This window comes from Callospermophilus lateralis, chromosome 16 (genome assembly GCF_048772815.1).
Source record: "Callospermophilus lateralis isolate mCalLat2 chromosome 16, mCalLat2.hap1, whole genome shotgun sequence".
Classification (NCBI taxonomy): Eukaryota; Metazoa; Chordata; class Mammalia; order Rodentia; family Sciuridae; genus Callospermophilus; species Callospermophilus lateralis.
In genome coordinates, this window is record NC_135320.1 from 51250140 (window position 1) to 51273566 (window position 23427).

The 23427-nt window shown below is 32.8% G+C and overlaps 1 protein-coding gene across 1 annotated transcript in view; it reads right to left on the reverse strand.

The window, feature by feature from the left end:
• The window catches only part of Rad54b (RAD54 homolog B), a 94104-nt gene that overhangs the window by 30500 nt on the left and 40177 nt on the right, over positions 1-23427 (reverse strand). Inside the window, exon 3 of the mRNA XM_076835772.1 lies at positions 1811-1993. Coding sequence (XP_076691887.1) covers positions 1811-1993 — 183 coding nt within the window. The remainder of the gene's footprint in view (positions 1-1810; positions 1994-23427) is intronic.

The following is a 23427-nucleotide window of genomic DNA, read 5'->3' on the forward strand; positions in this document are numbered from 1 at the left end:
AGCTCCCAATTAAAGCTCTTATTAATGCTATAATTAGGAAAGCCAAGTCTTATAGTTAGACGTTTTAATTTGAAAACCAATATAATCCCCTTCATTGTTTATAACTGGTTCTCATAGTTGGATATTAGAATCACCTGGAAACGTAAAACATACCTATGACCAGTCCCTTTACCTATTCATCAACTAAATCAGAGCCACAGAGTTTAGAGCCCAGGCATTAGAATTTTTAAAGCACCTCAGTTGACTCTACTTGCAGGACCAGGGTTAAAAACCCACCAGTTTAACTTTTATACCTGCAAATAAAAGATCATTTTATTGTAAACTATACATACACAAAACTATGTATATGATACCTTGTAAGATATTACAGAGTTAATTCTGAGAATTTTACCTCTCTAGCTGAAAAATCTAGTCCCAATCTACCTTAACAACAGGAAATGAGTACTGTCCTCTAATTACTAAATATTGTATACATAGTAGCTGCCTCCTGTTTTTATAATTAATAAAACATTCTGTTGCAGATCATTAAGTTCAATTTCAACCCTTATCGCTGTGTCACTACCCTTCCATATGCTACATTTCTGAAACACCGAATTAATTTCAATTCTTTCCTGCCTTTTGTATATGCTCTTCCATTTACACAAGTCCCTTTCACATGACCTCCCAAATATATACTTTCAATATATATTTCTTAAACAGTAAATCTGATGAGCTTATCCCTAAGTCTCCTAAGCTAAATTAAATGGTCCTTTTATGTTATCACTACACCTAATAAAAATTTATTGAAACAATTATTTTATTGTATCCTAATTATTAAATGCATTATCCCCACTAAACTCTAAATTAAAATAACTTTTAATTCTTTACTCCTAGCATAGTGGTTGGCACACATATATTACCAAAAATTTGTGGGGGAGGGGGGTATTGAACCCAGGGGCAATTTTTTTTTTTTTTTATATCAGGGATTAAATTCAGGGGCACTCAACCACTGAGCCACATCTCCAGCCCTATTTTGTTTTTTATTAGACACAAGGTCTCACTGAGTTGCTTAGCACCTTGTTATTGCTGAGGCTGGTTTTGAATTCACAGTCCTCCTATTTCAGCCTCCCAAAATGCTAGGATTACACGAGTATGCCACCACACCCAGCTACAAACAATAATTTTAAGTGAAGGAATGAACATGTAAAACAGATTTTATAATTTGGCCACATTCAAAATTGAACAATAGGAAGCAATGCAAATGATAATATGCTCCTTCATTTACACAAGCTTAATATAATATTAAGCATTTTGAATGTATAGGCTAACTTGTACTAGGGTCAATTACACTGGAAACATTTTATAACACAAATGGTAACCTCCAATTTAGATGTGTTAATCTATGTAAGCCTAACCATTATTTCCTTGTTCTGTTTCCCAAAATTTTCTTGCATAGCACTGAAATTCTATTATTCAACTTTTGCTATCAACACCCTTTAAAAATTTTTAATCACTAACCATTCACAAAAAAAAAAAATAGAGGAAAAAGCATATCAACATAAACTGCTTAATCTTAGAAGTATGATAAAATAACTATATATAATTGGCTGACCACTTTGGAGAAAATGAAACCATAAGTTGAATTTATCTTATTGAGCTAACACAGATCCTAAGATAGTTAGGATAACTGATTAATATGAAATAATTTATGTATCATACATAGTATGGCATGAATATGGACTTTATAAAGCCCAATTATATTTCAATTTTATAATCAAAAACATACACTAATTTTAGATCAATTCATAAACATTAGGTAATATCATAATACCTTTTCCAATGTCTTTGCCATCCAAATCTTTCAATGTAAATGACCTTCCTTTTACAATAAGAATAGCATCACCTTCCCACTTTTTGTGTTTTTTCTTTGAAGGTTTACACCAAACAACATTAAAATATTTAACAAGGCTCTCAGATTCCTCTTCTTGTCCCTTGGACTCTGTTTCTTTAGGAGCTAAATGAATCAGAATTAAAACAAACAAACAAACAAACAAAACATTATTAGAGATGACTTTAATGTTTAAATGTTAGGGTCGTTTTTTAAAAAGGTACAAGAAAATCAGATTTATTAAGTAGTATGAAAGAATTTTTGATTAAGCTTACGTTAGTATTTTAGAAACTAAAAAGTTCAAATGTCAGGGGCTACCATTACCATGAATACAATGAAGATAAATTTCTTATCACCCATAAGTTATATAAACTCAATTGAAGTAGAGTAACAATAATCACTGTAAACATTTTTGGAACTCTACAAAGTTATTATTTCAATGTCTATAACATTGGGAAATACTTAAAATTACATTTTGACCACTGATTTAATTAACAGTGACACAACAAGTTGAGGGAAAGTATATTGTAATAGTCTGAAATAAAAACCTATATTTTTCTTTTCTTCACTTACTGTGTAATTAACAAAAATATATATATTTATGGAGTACATCATGCTATTTTGATATATTATATACATTATGAAATTCCTCACGTTTTTTCATAGTGAAAATATTTGAAATTAATAGCATTTTTCAAGAATACAGTATTTTTTATTAACTACAGACACCATGTTTTACAGTCTTGGAACTTATTCCTCCTTAACTGAAATTCTGTATCCATTCACCAACATTTTACAAATCCCCCAATCCCACCCCATTCCTCTGGCCATCACCACTCTACTCTCCATGAATTCTATTATGTTTTTAGAGTCCACATATGAGATTATACTGTAATTATCTTTCTATGCTTCACATGTCATTCAGTATAATGTTCTCTAGGTTCATTTATGATGTCCCAAATGACAGGATATGTATTTATTTCTTTATTTAGGTGCTGATGATCAGCCCAAGGTCTTGCATATGCTAAATTCCCAGCCTATAGTTTTTCTTCTTTTGAAAGGCTGAATAGTTTTATCCACTGATATTGATAGACACTTAGTTTGATTCCATAGCTGGTTATTGTGAATATTGTTGAAATGAATGTTGAGAGTGCAGATATCTATTCAACATACTAATTTCTTTTGGGGGGGGGATTATATATTATATATTTAAAAGTGGAATTGCTGGATCATGTGGTATGTAATATTTTTTCAAATAAGAACACATGTAGAGCACCAAGGTATGAATGAGACTAAATTTTATTAAAATACTTTTGTTTCCTAATTAGAAAGTAATCTGTTTGAGTCACTGTTTTGAGAATTTAGTAGTATAGGCTCAGGAAATAAAAATGTATCTTCTTACAAAAATCTGGTTTCCTCTCAAAAACACTTCTAGGATCACCTTATAGAAATATATACCGTCTAACAGAAAATACTCCAGCATCATGAAAACTAACCTATAGAAACCAGTGGTTGTGGGCTGGGACTGGGGTTCATGGTGGAGTGCTTGTCTAGCATGTGTGAGGCACTGGGTTCAAGTTTCAGCACCATATATATATATATATATATATATATATATATATATATATATAAAATAAAGGTCTATCAACAACTGAAAATATATATATTAAAAAAACAATGATCGTGAAAATATAATTCTATACCTAGAAGACCCAAAAAATTCTACCAGAAAACTTCTAGAACTAGTAAATGAATTCAGCAAAGTAAAAAGATACAAAATCAATACCCATAAATCAAAGACATTTCTGTATATCAATGACAAATCCTCTGAAAGGGAAACAAGGAAAACTAACCCATTTACAGTAGTCTCAAAAAAAAAAAAAAAAAAAACCTGGGAATCAACCTAATAAAAGAGGTGAAAGATCTCTACAATGAGAACTACAGAATGCTAAAAAAAGAAATTAAAGAAGCCCTTAGAAGATGGAAAGATCTGCCTTGTTCTTGGATAGGCAGAATTAATATTATCAAAATGATCATACTACCAAAAGCACCATACAGACTTAATGCAATTCTAATCAAAATCTCAATAACATTCCTCCTAGAAATAGAAAAAGCAGTCATGAAATTCATCTGGAAAAATAAGAGACCCAGAATAGCCAAAGCAATCCTTAGCAAGAAGAGTGAAGCAGGTAGCATCACTATACCAGATCTTAAACTATACTACTGAGCTATAGTAACAAAACAGCATGGTATTGGCACTAAAAATAGACTGGTAAGACCAATGGTACAGAATAGAGGACACAGAAACAAACCCACACAAATACAGTTATCTTATATTAGACAAAGACACCAAAAACATACATTGGAGAAAAGATAACCTCTTCAACAAATGTTATTGGGAAAACTGGAAATCCAAATGCAACAAAATGAAATTAAATCCCTATCTTTCACCATGCACAAAACTCAACTCAAAGTGGATCAAGGACTTAGGAATAAAGCCAGAGACCTTACGTCTAATAGAAGAAAAAGCAGGCCCATCATGTCGAATTAGGCTGTAAGTTCCTTAATAAGATTCCTACAGCTCAAGAATCAATAAATGGGATAGATTCAAACTAAAAAGCTTCTTCTCAGCAAAAGAAACAATCAGTGAAGTGAACAGAGAGCCTACATCTTGGGAGCAAATTTTTATCACATGCACATCAGATAGAGACCACTAATCTCTAGGACATATAAAGAACTCAAAAATCTTAACACCAAAAACACAAATAACCCAATCAATAAATGGGCCAGGGAACTGAACAGACACTTCTCAGAATATATATACAATCAATCAACAAATATATGAAAAAACGTCCAACATCTCTAACAATTACAAAATTGCAAATCATAACTACTCTAAGATTTCATATCACTCCAGTCAAAATGGCGGCTATTATGAAGACTGTTAAACAACAGGGTTGGCGAGGATGTGGGGAAAAGGCACACTCATACATTGCTAGTGGGACTGCAAACTGGTACAGACAATATGGAAAGTAATATGGAGAATCTTTGGAAAACTTAATGGAACCACCATTTGACCCAGTTACTCCACTCCTCAGTCTATACCCAAAAGACTTAACAACAGCATACTACAGGGACACAGCCACATCAATGTTTACAGCAGCACAATTCAAATAGCTAAACTGTGGAACCAATCTAGATGCCCTTCAGTATATGAATGGATAAAGAAAATGTGGTATATAGACACAATGGAATATTACTGAACAATAAAAGAGAATAAAAATCATGACATTTGCAGGTAAATGGATGAAGCTGGAGAATACAATGCTAAGTGTTAGCCAATCCCCCCCCAAAAAAATGCCGAATGTTTTCCCTGATATAAGAAGGCTGATTCATCATTGGGTTGGAGGATGGAGAGCATGGGAGGAATAGATGAACTCTAGATAGGGTAAACGGGTGAGAGGGGAAGGGAGAGGGCATGGGGACAGAAAAGATGGTAGAATGAGATGGACATCATTACCCTAAGTACATGTATGAAGATGCGAATGTTGTGAATATACTTTGTTTACAACCAGAGATATGAAAAATTGTGTTCTATATGTGTACTATGAATTGTAATGCATTCTGCTGTCATATATAACAAATTCAAATAAAAAAATAACAGTGATTGCTGCTTACGGAGTTGAGGGAATTGACTGGAAAGGAGCTAGACAGAACTTGTTATAAGTGATAGGTGTATACAATTAAGAAAGATCACCAAACTGACCATTTAAAAGCAATACATCTTTATTACATTTGTTATATTTAAATTTTATTCATTTTTAACATTTTAATTTAAAATTTGCTATAAGATGATGCAGGGGGAAATTAATTATTAATGTTCCTTAAAATTATTTAAGAACTGGGACTGTATGTAGCTCAGTGATAGAGCACCTGCCTCACATGTGTGAGGGTTCGATCCTCAGCACCATATAAGAATAAATAGATAAATTTAAAAAAATAAATAAATAAAGATATTGTGTTCAGCAGGGCGTAGTGGCACATGCCTGTAATCCCAGTGGCTTGGGAGGCTGAGACAGGAGAATTCCGAGTTCAAAGCCAGCCTCAGCAACTGCGAGACCCTGTCTCTAAACAAAATACAAAATAGGGCTGGAGATGTGGCTCAGTGATTGAGTGTCCCTGAGTTTAATCCCTGGTATCAAAATTGTGTGTGCCTGTGTATGTATTATTTAAATTAAAGACCAAATGCCCTAGAACTACTATTCATAACTATTCAGTCAAATGCTCTCTGAATTAGCTGTGGTACAAGCAAAAATTTAAAAAAAAAAAAGTTACATTTCTCTGTTGATTCCCATTTTAAAACTATTTAAATAACTTCATTCCAATCCAATATAGTTATTAGAACTTAAAGATCTTCCACCCTTCACAAACTCAGGCCATCTTCTGGGGAGAGGAGATCAAGTTGGTTCCTGCCAACACCCAAATTAAGCTCCTAGGTAAATTCACCGTGTCTCCTCCCACCAGCAGAGGAAGCACCACTCAAACCATCTTTATCCTTGTGCAGTCAGGATCAATTCCAGACACAGTCCCCTGTCTTTAAACTTTTCTTGGCAAGAGTCACACACTAACTTCTCAAGTTCTGGAGGAAATATATAAAGCTTTCTGAAAGGTTTCAGAGACCCTCTTCCCCATTTACTTGGAGATAGAGTGGCCACTCCTCCTCCCTCTGTTGCATCTCAATCAAATGCAACAGAAACAAATTAAATCGAAACAAATTAAAACAAATCAATCGAAACAAATTAAAACAAAAAATAGTGGTCTAGGGGATAGGGTTGTAGCTCAGTGGCAGAGCACTTGCCCAGCATGCATGAGGCACTGGGTTCAATTCATGGCACCACATAAAAATAAATAAATTGTGTCCATCTACAACTAAAAAAAAAAAAAAAAAAAAACTAAAAAAATATAGTGGTCTAATAGATTGAAAGGCACAAATTCATAATTTTATAAATAATGGTGTCTTTTAATATTTTGAAGCAAAATTACCATACTATAATGTACTAATTCAAATTACACTTGATCACGACAGACAAAATTTCCCCAAATGACCTTATCTCCTTCTTTTCCCCTTGGCAATTATAGATTAGACATAAAACACCAACCATCCTGTCATGAGAAATTTAGACCCTCATACTGAATCATAGCTCCTGCTTCTCACCTAACTTTTGTGTACTATATATAGGCAAAAGTCAGTCTAGCTGAAGGTGGCAAAATCTAATTGCCACATTACCGAAGGCATTTCACTATGACTTTTACCTAATACACACCTGATCCAGGGAAGCCATCAAAACAATAGAACTTAACAAAAACCAAATAATTTTTAACCTTTTAAAATGCATCATTTATTTAAATGAAAAAAAAAGGAAATACCCTAATATAAGGAATAAGAATGATCACTTCTATTCAACACTGTCCTATAAGTCCTATCCATTACAATATGACAATTAAAACTTTAAAAGCAAAAGGATAGGAAAGGAAGAAATAAAAACTGTACCTATTTGCAGATAATGATTGTTTTCACAGAAATCCCCAGGGATTCTAAAAACTGACTAGATCTTATAAAACAAATTTAGCAGGGTCACAAGACATAAGGCTCATTGGCAAAAAGAAATCAGAAAATGAAATTTTAGAAATTCCATTCCCAGTAACTCCAAAAAAAAAAATCACACAAATACTTAGAAAAATAAAACAAAAGGCATCCAAGTCTTCTATACAAAAAAAAAATTAAAGAGCTTTGTTGAAAAAAATTAACAAATCTAAATACATAAAATAACAAATCAAAATCTAATTAAAGAAAGCATCTATTTCTGTTTTGGAACATTCAATTTGGTTAATATAACAATTTTCAGATGGGCTCAGTGGTGCTTAACTATAATCCCAGATACTCCATAGACTCAGGCAGAAATATCACAAGTCTGAGGCAAGTCTCAGCAATTTAGCAAGACCCTGTCTCAAAATAAAAGGACTGGGATTATAGCTCAATGGTGAAATGTCCCTGGTTCCAATCCCCAGTATCAAAAAAAAAAAAAAAAAAAAAAAAGAGCAATTTTCTCCAAAATGGTTGATACAACCAACACAATACCAATCAAAATCCCAGGATACTTTTGGTAGAAATTGGTTAAGATATCTTAAAAATCTATATGAAATACATTCCCCAACCTATTTTATTTATTTGTTTATTCTGTGGTCCTGAGGATTGAATCCAAGGTTTCACATACGTTAGGCAAACATCCTACCACTGAGCTACATCCCCACCCACCAAAAATATGTTTTAAAAGAACAAAAGTTGGAAGTTTAAAAATATGCTACAATAATCAAAATAGTTTGGTATTGACCAAAAAAAAAAACAAAAAAAAAAAAAACAACAATGATGATGGTTCAATGAAAAGAAATTGTAGTCAGAAAAACTCAGTCAGGTATCTCCTAAAAAAAAAAAAAAAAAAAAAAATGATGAAACAAACTCAATGGAGAAAGAAGAAAGACTTTTCAACAAATGTTGATTGAACAAGTGGCTATCCATTTGGAGAAAATGAGTATCAACTATTAAGCCTCAAAAATTAACTTAAAATGGATCATAAACCTAAATGTAAAATCTAAAATGAAAAACTACAAACAGAAACTATAGGAGAAAATATTTGTAATCCTGGGGTAGGCAACACGTTCTTAGAACACAAAAGCACAAAACAAAAATTGTAAATTGAATTTTACCAGAATTTAAAACTTTTCCTTTTTGAAAGATGCCATTAGAAACGTAAAAAGCCACTGGCTATGGTCAAATGTCCATAATACATGTATGATACAAAATACTTTTATCCAGAATATAAAAAGAAAACTTATAGCTTAAAAATAAGACAATAAGGGCTGGGGTTGTGGCTCAGAGGTAGAGTGCTTGTCTAGCATGTGCAAGGTTCTGGGTTCGATCCTCAGCACCACATAAAAAACAAGTAAATAAAATAAAGGTATTGTACCCAACTACAAATAAAAAATAAATTTTTTTAAATAACACAACAAATAAATCAACAGAAAATGAGCAAAAGACTTAAACAGACAACTGAGAAAAGAATATGTACAAAGTTCAATACGCACAAAAAAGATGTTTAACATCATTAATTGTCTGAGAAATATATATATTAAAAACAGTGAAGTACCACTTCATTTCCCTTAAAATGGTTAGAATAAAAAAAAAAAACAAGTCAGAGAATATGGAGAAATTACAACTATCACAAACTGCTGCTGGGAATGTAAAACAGTACAGCCACTTTGGAAAATAGCATGGCAGTTGCTCAGACAACTGAAGAGTTGCCAAATGATACACTAATTCAATTCCTAAGTATGTGCCCCAAACAATGAAAACCCATGCTCATGCAAAAACTTGTACAACTGTTTTTTGCAGGACTATTCAGAATAGCTCAAAGGTAGAAACAAGTCAAATGCCCATTCAAGTGTCCAAATGACAAAATGGATAAATAAAATGTGGCTAAATCGGCACTAGAGCAGATTATGCTTAGTGAAGCTAGCCAATCCCTAAAAAACAAATACCAAATGTCTTCTTTGATATAATGAGAGCAACTAAGAACAGAGCAGGGAGGAAGAGCAGAAAGAAAAGATTAACATTAAACAGAGACATGAGGTGGGAGGGAAAGGGAGAGAAAAGGGAAATTGCATGGAAATGGAGGGAGACCCTCATTGTTATACAAAATTACATATAAGAGGTTGTGAGGGAAATGGGAAAATAAACAAGGAGAGAAATGAATTACAGTAGATGGGGTAGAGAGAGAAGATGGGAGGGGAGGGGAGGGGGGATAGTAGAGGATAGGAAAGGTAGCAGAATACAAGTTACTAATAGGGCATTATGTAAAATTGTGGATGTGTAACCGATGTGATTCTGCAATCTGTATTTGGGGTAAAAATGGGAGTTCATAACCCACTTGAATCTAATGTATGAAATATGATATGTCAAGAGCTTTTTAATGTTTTGAAAAACCAATAAAAAAAAAAGAATACTGAGAATGGCAACGAAAAAAAAAATAAATCCATACAATGGAATATCATTCAGTTATAAAAAGGCATAAAATACTGATACATACTCAAACATGGATGAACCTTAAAAACATTTTGCTAGGTTAAAGAAGTCAGTCACAAAGACCTTATGTTTCATGATGTTGTTCACATGAAATGTCTAGAACAGGGAAATATATGAGATAGAAAGATTAGTGGTTGCTTAGAGCTAGAGGATAGTTATTTCCACCATCTCACGAGATCGCCTAGTGATAGCTAAAAATATAAGGTTTCTTTTTTGGGTATAGAAAATGTTCTAAAATTGACTGTGGTCACTGTTGCACATAACTCTGAATATATTAAAAGCAAATTGTATGGTATGCAAACTATGTCTCAAACTTGCAAAACACATGCACAATAACAGTACATACTCATTAAACTGAATAAAATGATTTTGAAAACTGACTGCAGCAAGTGTTGACAAAGACATGGAGCAACTGGAAGGAATATAAGATAATGCACTGGGAAAAAGTACAGCTGATCCTTTAAAAGTTATATATACCTACAGTAACCACTGCTTGGTAGAGATGGAGGAAGAAAATGGAAAGAGGTAGTTGAAGAAGTTGAATACGTTGATGACATATGTCCATAAAAAATACTTGTACATTGTCAAACAAGGTAAATTAATCACTCAAAGGTCTAAAAATCCAGTATCATTATTAGAACTCAGATAACTCATTATTTTATCACTGGCACTCATGGATTTTAGAAAATGAGTCTTGACTTTCTTCAACAAATAAATTTATAGTCAGAATCATCAAGGTTTTTTCCTGAGAAAACAGATGATTCATATCCTGCTTGAATCACCTCTATCCAGAGTGCCCTGAAAGAATTCAGACTGCTTTGTTAACTCTGAGCAGAGACCCAGAAGACACAGAACTTAAACACAACTTCTCCATTTCCTGACCTTCCTTCCATAATAAGGGTATATGGATAAAGGATAATTTTCTGATACCTCTTTGTATATACCACTAAAAAAAAAGTACACTTTTTTACTGTCTATATATTACTGTAAATACATTTCTGCATAATCTTCTATTGGAATAACGTATAATTTAATTAGTGCTCTATTGTTGAGCTTTTTGTTATCAATTCTATTTTACACAATCTTTGTTCATCTTGATTTTCAAGATAAAGTCCTAGAAATTAAAGCACTGCTCCAACAGGTTAAGATTTTCACACTTGTCTTAAACCAACAAATTTTTCTCCAAAAAAGGTTGTATCAATGATATTCCCGCCAATCACAATATATCATCAACACAATATCATCTTTACCAACTACTTTCTAATATTTTATACAGTAAAATTGTCTTCTTTCTTGATGTAGTTCTATGAATTTTTTTTTAGAGAGAGAGAGAATTTTTTAATATTTATTTTTCAGTTTTTCGGTGGACACAACATCTTTGTTTTATTTTTATGTGGTGCTAAGGATCAAACCCAGCGCCCTGTGCATGCCAGATGAGCGTGTTACCGCTTGAGCCACATCCCCAGCCCAAGTTCTATGAATTTTACATGGATCTCTCTATATAGATTAATATAACTGCCACAACCAAGATATAGAGTAGTTATTTCCACCATTCCACAAGACTCTCCAATGCTATACCCTCACCCTACCCCTCCAGAAATTACTGACCTGTTTCCCATAAATATCATTTCAGTTTTTTTACAATATCCAATAAATGGAACCATCCAGTATACAAACTTTCAAGACTGGTTTCTCTTACTTGATACAATGTTTTTAAGATCCATCCCAAATTGTTGCTTAAAGCAACAGCTTATTTATTTTTGCAGAACAGGGGATTAAACCCATTGTTTCTCTACCACTGAGCTACATCTCCAGCCCTTTTTATTTTAACACAGGGTCTCCCTAAATGGTCCAGGCTAACCTGGAACTTGTAATCCAATGATCTCAGCCTCCTAAATAGCTGCAATTACATTTATGTGCCAGCACACCCAGTTGTTCTTTATTGTTATATATAATACTGAACAACAGTGAGCTGTTTCCAGCTCTTGACTATCATAAGCTTCTATATTGTGTGAACACTCATGTTTACCAATTAACTGGTAGAAATAGTATCTTCTTAATGACATAATTCAAATTTGATTATTGGTGATGTTTTTAGATATATCTTTGTTTTCTCTTTGTTTGACTCCCCTAAGTCACATTCAACTTAAAGAATATACTTAAGGTAAAAAAGAAGATTCTCATTTCCTCTACCAGGACCAGTTGGGGGTTTGGTTTAGGGAAAAATTATGTTGTGGGATGGAGGAAATTGAGTTGGGGAGGGTTATGTTCTTTTCTTCCTTCCTTCCTTTTCTTTCTTTCTTTTCTTTTTTTTTTTTCTTTTTTCTTTTTTTTTTGTAGATGTAGAACAGTGACAATATATGAGCCCCCTTTAAAGTGAAAAAAAAAAAAATTCTCATGTCTTTAAACTAAATTTTTAATCTGACCAGAAAACACACAATGTCCACTTGAGCCAACATGTTGTCCAAAATGTATAGTCTAAACCTAGACTCTCAATCACTACTTTTTTTATTTTAAAATATCTTTATTTATTTATTTTTATGTGGTGCTGAGGATCAAACCCAGGGCCTCGCACATGCTAGGCAAGCGCTCTACCACTGAGCCACAACCCCAGCCCTCTCAATTACTACTTATTTCAAAATTTCACTTAAATTTTTAAATAGGCACAAAGAATATAAATTAGGGGCTGGGGTGCTGGCTCAGTGGTAGAGTGCTTGCCTAGTATATTCGAGGCACTGGGTTCAATTCTCAGCACTGCATTTAAAAAATAAATAAATAAAGGTCCATTGATAACTTAAAAAAACATAAATATTAAGAAATTCGGTCAAAATTAAATAAAAAACACAAAACTATTACATTTTAATACGTAAAATGCTAAAAAAAACACTTAAAACATTTATTGTGCTAGAAGAATCAAGAATCTACTTAATGTCTTACTTAATAGGAGTTACTAAGATATGGAGCAATTGTAAAACTTTTTAAACACAGGTCATTTAAACAGACTGTCCTATTTTTGTCAGGGTTCACCGGAAGGAAGGAAGGAAGGAAGGAAGGAAGGAAGGAATGGAGGAAGGAAGGAAGGAAGGGAGGGAGGGAGGGAGGGAAGGAAGGAGGGAGGGAGGAAGTAGCAGGGGAGAAGGAGATGGGAGGAAGGGAAGGAATGAGGAATGAAGGGGAGTGGGGAGAAGGGAAGGAGAAAGAGAGGGAGAGAAGGGGAGGAGGAAAAGGGGAAGGGGAGAAGGGGAAGGGGCGAGGGGAAGGGGGAGAAGGGGAAGGGGAGAAGGGGAGGGGGAGAAGGGGAGGGGAGGGAGGGGAAGAATGAGGAGGGAAGGAATGGGGGGTGAAGGGGAGGGGGAGAAAGGAGGGGAGGAAGGAATGGGGGGTGAAGGGGATGGGGAGAAGGGGAGGGGAGGAAGGGAAAGAATGGGGAGGGAAGGAATGGGGAGGGAGGGAATGGGGGTGAAGGGGAGGTGAGGAGGGGGAGGGTGGGGAAGAAAAGGGGAGGGAAGAAAATTTGGGCAATGTAATATTTAACAAATTAAAAGTTGCTAAGATAAAGTAAGCCCACTTATATTTAGAAATATAAGCATTATACTATACTCTAAATCAATGAATATTCAATGTTTCAGTAAAAGAGTCAAACAATACTTGACTTTTCTTTTTTAATAAGAGAAAACAGGTAGTGAGGGAGGAATTAATACACTCTTTGGCTTCTTACTTGACAAACTTGTTTTTCCACAGTAAATCATTGAAAAGACCATTGCATGGAAAAATACATTATGTTTCAGGGAGAAATAAGGACACACTGTATAAAGAGAAGTTTTAACACCAGAAAAAGTCATCTACTTTCCATTTTTTCTACTTTAAGTATCTAAAGACCCCAGTCATTACCTCTATTCAATTTCCCACCTTCCAACTACTCCAATCTGACTTCCAGTATCATCCTCTCCCCAAAACTGCAAATATTAAGGGTTACTTAGGAGCTGTTAATAAATCCAGGTCAAGGCTGGGGCTATGGCTCAGTGGTAGAGCCCTTGCCTAGCATGTGTGAGGCACTGGGTTCAAACCTCAGCACCACATAAAACATAAATAAATAGGGTTTAAAAAAATAATCAGAAAAAAAAAGAACACTGGCTGTACTACAGCTGTGTGCCCTATCTCACTGTGCATTTGTATTATTATCACAACACATGGAAATGTGAAATAAAATAAAAATAAATCCAATTTTTTATTCCTATATACAATGCTCAAAAGCTTTGGACAGTATTACTTTCTCCTTGAAATAGTGAACTCTATTTCTGTAGCTCTTAACACCCTTAAAAGGTTCCTCTTACCTCATTAGCTGCTGCTTCCTAGTCAATGTATATTTCTTTATCTAACCTTTCCTATTGGAGCCCTTAAGAACCTAGTACTAGGCCGCCTTCTACTCTCATGCACATCTTGAATTAGCTCCTCCTCCCCGTGGCTTTGGTACAATCCATGTACTAACAACTTTTTTTTCCCCTTATCTCTAACACAGACCACAACTCTAGATTTGTGTATGTATATCCCCAAGCATCTCCAGACATGTCCACATGGATGTCTAACCAACATCTCAAACTCATCATGTCACTATCTTCTCTTCAAAAACTACATCTTCATTATTTTTCCCGTCTTATCCTTGTTCAAGTGAGAAATTTGGAAATCGTCCTTGAAACTTTCTACTTCCTTAGTCCCACAGCTGATCAACCACATAATCCAGACAAGTTGACCCGATTCTCAAATAGTATATATTTGCCTTCTCTGTTGCCTCCACTTATTCTGAGCAATCTTTACTGAGTTCTTTTCATGCCAATATTTCTTTAAACCATATTCCACATTTATTATTTTTAAATATAAATTTGAGCATGTATCCCTCTTGCTTAAAATTCATTAGTTTTTATAGTTCTCAGGGAAGTATGCTGCTTCCTGTCAAAGGGCCTTTTATTTGTCTTCCTCTAATGCACGTAACTAAATTAATTTCTACCCACTTCTGTATAAATTTTCCTGTTTAATGGATTAGCTCAAGTTGCCCTATTATTTCAGCATTATCTCAACAATTAATTATATAACAAATTACTTAGGATCAGTCTTCCCCACTATACTATAAATCCTGAGATGAGTAGTCTGTTTTGATTTTGTTCATCAACAAACTCCCAGATAATAGGTACTCTTCAAAATTGCCATTTTGACTGTAGGTAAATTTTGACTTCATGTTTTTGAAAATATTTATGAAAAATAGAATTATCTCAAAATTAGTTTTCATCTGGAAAATAGCTTTAGAAAATAAACTCATTTTTATTTTTACTTTAAAGACTTGATACTCTCGGAACAATCGTTTCCCAAGTAAACTTTCTAAGATTCACCAGTCACTTCTTTCTGCATCATATCTTAATGATTACAGCTTTTATCAATGTGAGTTCTTTTAAAACCATAATTTCAAACAAATGTAAATTGCTCATTTTGTATAACTAAATTGAGTCAAGATTGTATTAATCCACCAATTTTTAGTCAAAACTTAGTGGCCGGTTTTCAGATACATTATTTGTCAATGTGTTATTTTCATTGTTTTTAAGCCCGATTTCCCAGAGAAAGTTTGAAGGTTTTTAGCAGTAACAAAAAAGATGGGGTGATTTGACCAGTTTTTGAACTTTAAAAAATTTTGTGTTGTGCAACTGTAACCAATTTTAATTAGTTCTTAAGTAATTCTAATAGCTGTAGTTACTATGAATCAAAAAAAGCACTGATAATAACTTTTTTTTTAATGTGGCCTTCTGCTTTTTATTGGGTTATTCAAGAGAAAAATATAATTGCCTTTAAATAGTCCAAGAGTTCCCTAAGGCAGGGTAAAAAGAATGTCTCATCAAAATGACTGGGGAAAACATCCTAGATCAAATATTCTGTTATATTTTCACTGTCTAAACAAATTGTTATATCCAAGAACACTCCAATACCACCACCAGCAAGAAAAAGAAAAAGCTGAATTAAATAAAACATAATAATTAAATTCCGGGAACTCAGAAATTACTTATAATTAACTTTGAAATAGACTTAGACTCTTCAGATTTAATACACTCTCGCAGAGCAGGAGAAGAGCACAAACCATGGAGCCAGACTCCTGTGTTTAAATCTTGGAATCCACCACTTAAAAGCTAGGTGGCCCTGGAAAAGTACTTATTAAAACATTTTGTGACAGTTTATGATTCTATAAAATGAAAGGAATACTAATACCTACCTTCAAACTGATGAACATCAGATAACAGAAGTAAAATGCTTAGAACCATTCTTGTCACACAAAAAAAATGTTCCCTAAGTGTTTACTACTGTCATCATCATTTTACCTTTGCCCTGTTCCCATCAGTCCCATTTAAAATATTATGTAGGTGTAGGGCATGGTGGTACATGCCTGTAATACCAGCAATTCAAGAGGCTGAGGAATAGGATCAAAAGTTCCAGGCCAGCTGTAGCAACTAAGCAAGACCCTGTCTCAAATGAAAAGAAAAAAGGGCTGGGAATGTAGCTCAGTGATAGAATACCCTGGGTTCAATCTTCAATATTTAAAAAAAGAAAAAAAAATCTACCTACTAGTAGGGGCAGGTAAAAGAGGATGAGTAACTCCAAAAAATGCAATGAAGATCAGTAATGGAATGATGGAACATCACAACTTCCTAAATCCAGACTATTTATACAACAGAAAATATTGACTTACTATGTCCCAGGCTAACCACTCTAAAAAATTCCAATCTAACAATATTTTATTTCTAAACTTGGTTCTGATCTATATCCCCCTTGACCATGTACTGTACTTCCCAAATCAACAGATCTGCAAGAACATGACAATTGAAGGCCCATCAGCAAGATTACAAAGTAAGGATGCTTAAAATCATGCTTTGAGGAAGATAATGCCATTTACTATTAATAGTGGGCATTATCATCTTAATGAAAGATTCCTAAGTATAGGATGACTTAATTATATATCCCACAACTGCAAGCCTTTAATATTATAAACACAAAAGTTGTTTTCAGTGGTACAAATAAAATTTAAAATATCTCAAATAATAAAAAATGCAAAGAGTCTTGCAGATTGTTATGTTTCAAAATTACCAAATCTCTAGAAGTTTTAACACACATTATCATATAACTGCCATATGAATTTAAGATTAAAAGATTTTATTAAACTAAAAATTATAAAACATTAATGCACAAGTCCCTTCAGACAGATAATCAGCCATAGTTTTCTTATCTCATAAAAGAAATTGAATGTCAACTAAGTACAAATATCGTTATGTGTAAAATAAACTTAGAAGATACTTTTTTGCATTAGAGATCATTTTCTGAATACACTTTATAAGCATTCCAGGGACTATACAATTCATATTTCTTCAATACCTCATGTCAAAGAATATATGCAGCAAGTACAAAAATGAAAAAAAAAATAATCAAACTACAATATTTCCAGGTATCTAAATTATCTGCTTGACATTTTTAATTCATTTAAATATTAGATGAGTTATACATCAATTTCAATTATGACATTTGTTACTGAACATGCAAAGCTTTATTTAAAAAAAAAAAAACTTATACATTGTTGACTGAAATGTAAAAATGGTACAATCACTTTGGAGAAAGGTCTGGCAGTTTCTTAAACATTAAATGTAAAAGTTCCCTAAGCAGGCATTATGTCCACAATAAATTCGTAGAGTATTCATAAAATACTTATACATAAGAGCCAAAATCTTGATATTTCCCAGAAGTCCATCAAAAGAAAATGGATAAATTTATATATCTATACAATGAAATACTATACAGCAATAAAAAGGAATGAACTATTGATACAATATAGGAAATCAGGTGAATGTCAAAAACACTAAGTTAACCGAAGTTAAGACCAAGTTAAAAAAGAAGAAAGTAAGCACTGCCTAGTTCCAATTATATGAAGTTCTAGAACAGGCAAAATCTACTTAAGATTTTTAAACAGAACAATGGTTGTCTGAGGTGCCAGGGTACTGATTTCAAGAAAAGGGCAGGAGGAATTTTCTGATGTGATAACATTCTATATCTTTAGTGTGTATGTACAGTACTGAAGATTGAACCCTGGGCCTCACCCAATATAGGCTAGCACAGAGCTACAGTGTAAATTCTTTCCCACTAAGTGGAATGATTGATCTTAAATCAGCAAGGAGCAAGATAACCTAAACATCTCCAAATCCACATTTCTTTTCCTCCAGTTCTTACATCATTTTAAATCCTGATTGGAGTTTGAGCAATACAAATGTAGGTATTTTCTAAAACTTATCAAATCATACATTTAAGATTTCAAAACTACACAAATATTATTTTTGTGCAAATAAACATAAGACTCTAGTAATGTTGCAATGTTTAGTGATAACTATTCTAATTTTGTAACATGCTTTAAAATAATGTTTTTCTTGAAGCTGATCCCAGCATAGATGGTGAAAAGGATCAGTTTCAGAGGTTCTTTTAAGGATAGGAACATCAGAACGAGCTAATGGACTAGATGTGGGCAGTTAGGAAAAGACAGTAATTAAAAATGACTTCTAAATATTTGGCTTGACCACCAAGTAATACAATATACTGAGACCAGAGGAGGTACAAGGAGTAATAAGGATTACCTTTCTTCCCCATCCCAGACAGGGTTATCTGTCCTTGAGCACACACCCACCACAGGAATAAGGGATGGCTCCAGAAGACCTACGACACAGACTCTGGGACAGTAGTGCCTTGTGTCTCTCCTTTCTTAGCAAAGCAATAAAACTTGTTTTTCTTTTTTCTCAATAAAATAATAATAAGTGGTTTCCTTAAAAAATGAAGGGTTAGATAAATATGCAATAAAGCAAATATAGTAAAACATTAACTGATATTTTGAATTGATTTAAATACTAGAACTTTTTCAATTCTGACATTACAATTATTGAACATGTAAAGCTTTATTTTAAAAAAACACACACACACTATTGATTGAATTATAAAATGGTATAATCACTTTGGGGAAAGGTCTGGCAATTTCTTAAAGTCAAATGTTAAAGTCAATTTCTTAAGGTCTAGCAATTTCTTAAAGTCAAAGTTCCCTAATCAAGCATATGCCAAGCAAAATCTAAGTGGTAGGAATATGAATATTTATTACGAAATTCTTTCAACTTTTTATTGTATATATGAATGATTACTTAATAAAAATGTTGGGGTTTGTAAAAATCTTTGTTTATTCCATACCATTTTTTGGGGTGGTGGTGCTGAGGATTGAACCCAGGGGTGCTCTACCATTAACCTACACTCCCCAGCCCCCACTCCTTTTTAACTTGGATTTTGAGACAGGATCTTGCTAACTTGTGCAGGCTGGCCTCAATCTTACAATCTTCCTGCCTCAGCCTCCTAAGTAGCTGGGATTACAGGAGTGCATCACTGCACCCAGCACCACACATACTTTCAAAACACAAAAGATCTATTAATAAAGTGTAATACTAATACATCCATTTTTTTCAATTGCCTAGGCTAACTTGATTGGTAGTTTTATTTGCATTTACTCATTTATTTTGCTTCCCACTATTTATAAAGCTACTGAAAACTTTAAATAATTTCAAATCATAGCTACTAGTTTCGATCCATTTAAAAGATATATAAAAAATTAAACAATTTCTCAAAATAGTACATAAAGATTTAGTATAATTCTGTTAATGTTTAATTTAGCTGCATAAAGAATTTTCTCTTGTATTTAATTATGCAATAACATTTCATTTAATTCTTTTAATAATCAAATTCACTATCAAATATTTTTAAAGAATTTAACCTTTATTTTTGTTTATGTGGTGCTGAGAAATAAAAGCAGTGCCTCACTCATGCTAGGCAACTGCTACCACTGAGCTACAAGCACAACCTTCACTATCAAATTTTGATTTTGAGAATTTGTGGGTCTTAATATTTGAAAAAATATAATATTTATGTAAGTACATTTGGTATTATATAATCATCTAAATAAATTTATTTCAATCATACCTCATCAAAAAATTTCAACTCTATTGTATTGAATTCTTTTTTGGGGGGGAGTAATAAAAAAATACAAATCAATATAATGTATTAATTGTAATTAAAAGAATATGTATTAATAAATCATTTGCTTAACCACCATCATCAGTGGTATATATTAAATATAATTTATTGCACACTAAGATATTTAAACATGTCTTTATTTATTTATTTATTTATTTAATATTTATTTATTTTTTTTTTTAGTTTTCGGCGGACACAACATCTTTGTATGTGGTGCTGAGGATCGAACCCAGGCCGCACGCATGCCAGGCGAGTGTGCTACCACTTGAACCACATCCCCAACCCTAAACACGTCTGTAAAATACATTTAAACCTTTGCAAATCAAAATCAAACAAGACTTTTAGTATACTTATTACAATGGATGTAATTCTGGTATTTAAAAATACATAAAAATAAAGTTTCTTAATCTGCACAGCCCTAAATGCTGAGGAATTGTGTCACTTGAAGCCAAGCTTGGACAATTCTGGAGAAAAATACAATTACCAGATTATTCTAAAAGAAGGCACATGGAAAATATTCATATTTTAAACATTTTCACAAAAAGATGGAAAGGGAAGATCAACTCTTTCAAAAGTGAAATACCAAGTTGTTTCATTACACAAAATGAAAAATTTTAATATTTCAAGAAACCTGGCATGTTAGAATTGAGAAAATTAAGCTTTTCTTATAAAATTAAGCTTTTTCTTATTATAAATCATATCTAGTTTAGAAAATCATAAGTTGTAATAATAACAACATATCCATTTAAGCTCATGTGGATAAAAGGAAGACAGAAAGCTGGCAAAAATAACCTATCCACTACCTAGATTAATACATTGATTGAAATAAACTTTCAATTTATTTTTCAAATTTAAAATACTTCTGCAAAATCAAATAAAATCAAAATAAATTCACTCTTCTCTATATTTTCCCAGTACTATATGTTATAGATAAAATTCCATACATAGGATGTCTGGAAGCTTCCATGTATACACCACTGGTAATAGCAAAATTTCTTCCTCCCATTAGAGATACTGTCCTCAAAAAAAACTGCTAATGGAAGTTGGTAAGTAGTCCCCAAATTCAAAATATCTCAATATCAAAAAAAAAAAAAAAGGTTAACTCATAATTTCCCTAAGATACTTTAAAAGATAATAAACAACCTCCAAAAAAATGTTCTGAGGTGAAACGAGCAATTTTCTTTATTCAGAAATTCTTATAAACTACACTATGGTAATCATGGTTTGTAGGGAGGAAGTGGTTAGAAAATGGAGAATTACATACATTTAAACTTTTGCAAATCAAAATCAAACAAGATTGACTCAGAAAAAATTACTTCAGTAAACTTACTACAATGAACGTAATTCTGGTATTTAAAAATACATAAAAATAAAGTTTCTTAATCTGCGCAGCCCTAAATGCTAATGAATTGTGTCACTTGAAACAACCAAGTTTGTATAATTCTGGAGAAAAATAAAATTACCAGATTATGCCAGTTGATGGGCAATAAAGGAATTTTCAAAGACAATATAATTACATATCATTTTGTATATACATAATTTTTTTTTACCTTGCACAATGCTTTAGAACCAAACTACCAAAAGAGGTATGTTGTACTTTTTGATCAGAAAAATATTTTAGAAACATCTCAGAGAATTAACATTCCATAAAACACATTTTGGAAAATTGATTTTGTTGTATAAAGTCAATACTTGAACACTTATCAATTTCAAGTGATAGCATGCTGAATATGTGATTAAATTTCATATAAATAATTTGCATTGTAATTTCAAAAAGTAAAACTGTCTAAAGAAGTATTTACTAGAATTATAAAAATACTACCTCAAATTAGAGGACTCGTGACACTCAAAGGAAAGTCATAGCACAGATGAAAGAGAGAAGATAAAATTGTCAAATGAATATGATTTATACCCAAGACATTTCTATAATAAAAAGCTTAACTCTAATACAAGGTATAAAAACCTTTTTTAATTCAACTAATGAAATTAAGTAATAAGCTAAAATAGTACCCACAAGAGTTTATTTTTTGTTTCTATAGCCACAACCTAAATTTCCAATTAAATTTTCTCTCACTACAATGCCTACTACTAAATGCTACTATACTCTCTTCCTAAATTACAGCTCTATTATATTGTCCCCCTAATCAAACATTTGCAGTGGCTTCCCATTGTATATTCAGTTAAGTCTGACTCCTTAAAAATAGCATTTTATTTAGTCCATTATCTGGCACCAACCAACATCCAAATTGATATCCCTTCGCTTACTTCAACCCATTCTGCTTTTCCACAAAACTTTTTTTTTTTTTTTTTTTTTTGAGAGTCTAACATGATTTAGGCACCAAGTTAGGTTGTAAAATACTCTTATTTCAAGCCAGGTGCAGTAAGGCACCTCAACTCAGGAAGCTGAGTGAGGCTATTTAGTGAGATCCTATCTCAAAAAAAAGGGAGGGGGTAGAGATGTAGCTCAGATATTTAAACATGTCTTTAAAATAAATTTAAACTTTTGCAAATCAAAATCAAACAAGACTGACTCAGAAAAATTACTGGATTTAACCCCCAATACTGTTTTTAAAAATACATAAAACTTATCTCATTGACTTAAATTTTAACCAGCATTAGAATCCATAAGAGGACCTATTACAAAAGACTGCAGGACGACATCCTCAAAAGTTTCTGATTCAAATGGAATTTCTAACAAGTTCTTAAGTGATGCTGATGTTACAAAGCACTAACTTAGAGAATGATAGCTCTACTCCAAAAAGTCACAAACTAGAAGCCCCATGGCTGAATGAAGCCCACTCACATGTCTACATTTCAGATGGTATCTGAAAGACATTTTGAATATTTGTGAATATTTTAAAATTGAAAAATATGTATATTGCAGGTTTCTGGTTTACTCCTGCAAGTAAAATTCTACTCAAGTTAAATAGAAGCTCCAGAGAGGTGTTCTAGTCTAGGTTACCAGAGTCTGAATTGGTAACCTAGATTAAAGCAATTCACTTTAAAGCACTTGGCTTAGCATTGCATTTGTGCTTGCACACCCTGATCAATTTTTTTCCCACTCTCCATTCCTTTTTTCAAGAGCTCACTCTGACTTCAAACACCCTTTCTCCCTGTATTGCTGAAATTCTAGTTGCCCATTCTCAAGCTTGATTTAAAATTCTTTCTCAACAAAATCCCAGCCAAATAGATATTCTTAAGTAAAACACATATTAAAAATTTAACAAAAGTTTAATGTGTTCTTTAAAAATCAAGGTTTTATTTCCACAAATACTAAAATAGCAATGTTTACCTGAAACAAGGCTAGCTCATTAAATTATAAACATAAGATATTTTG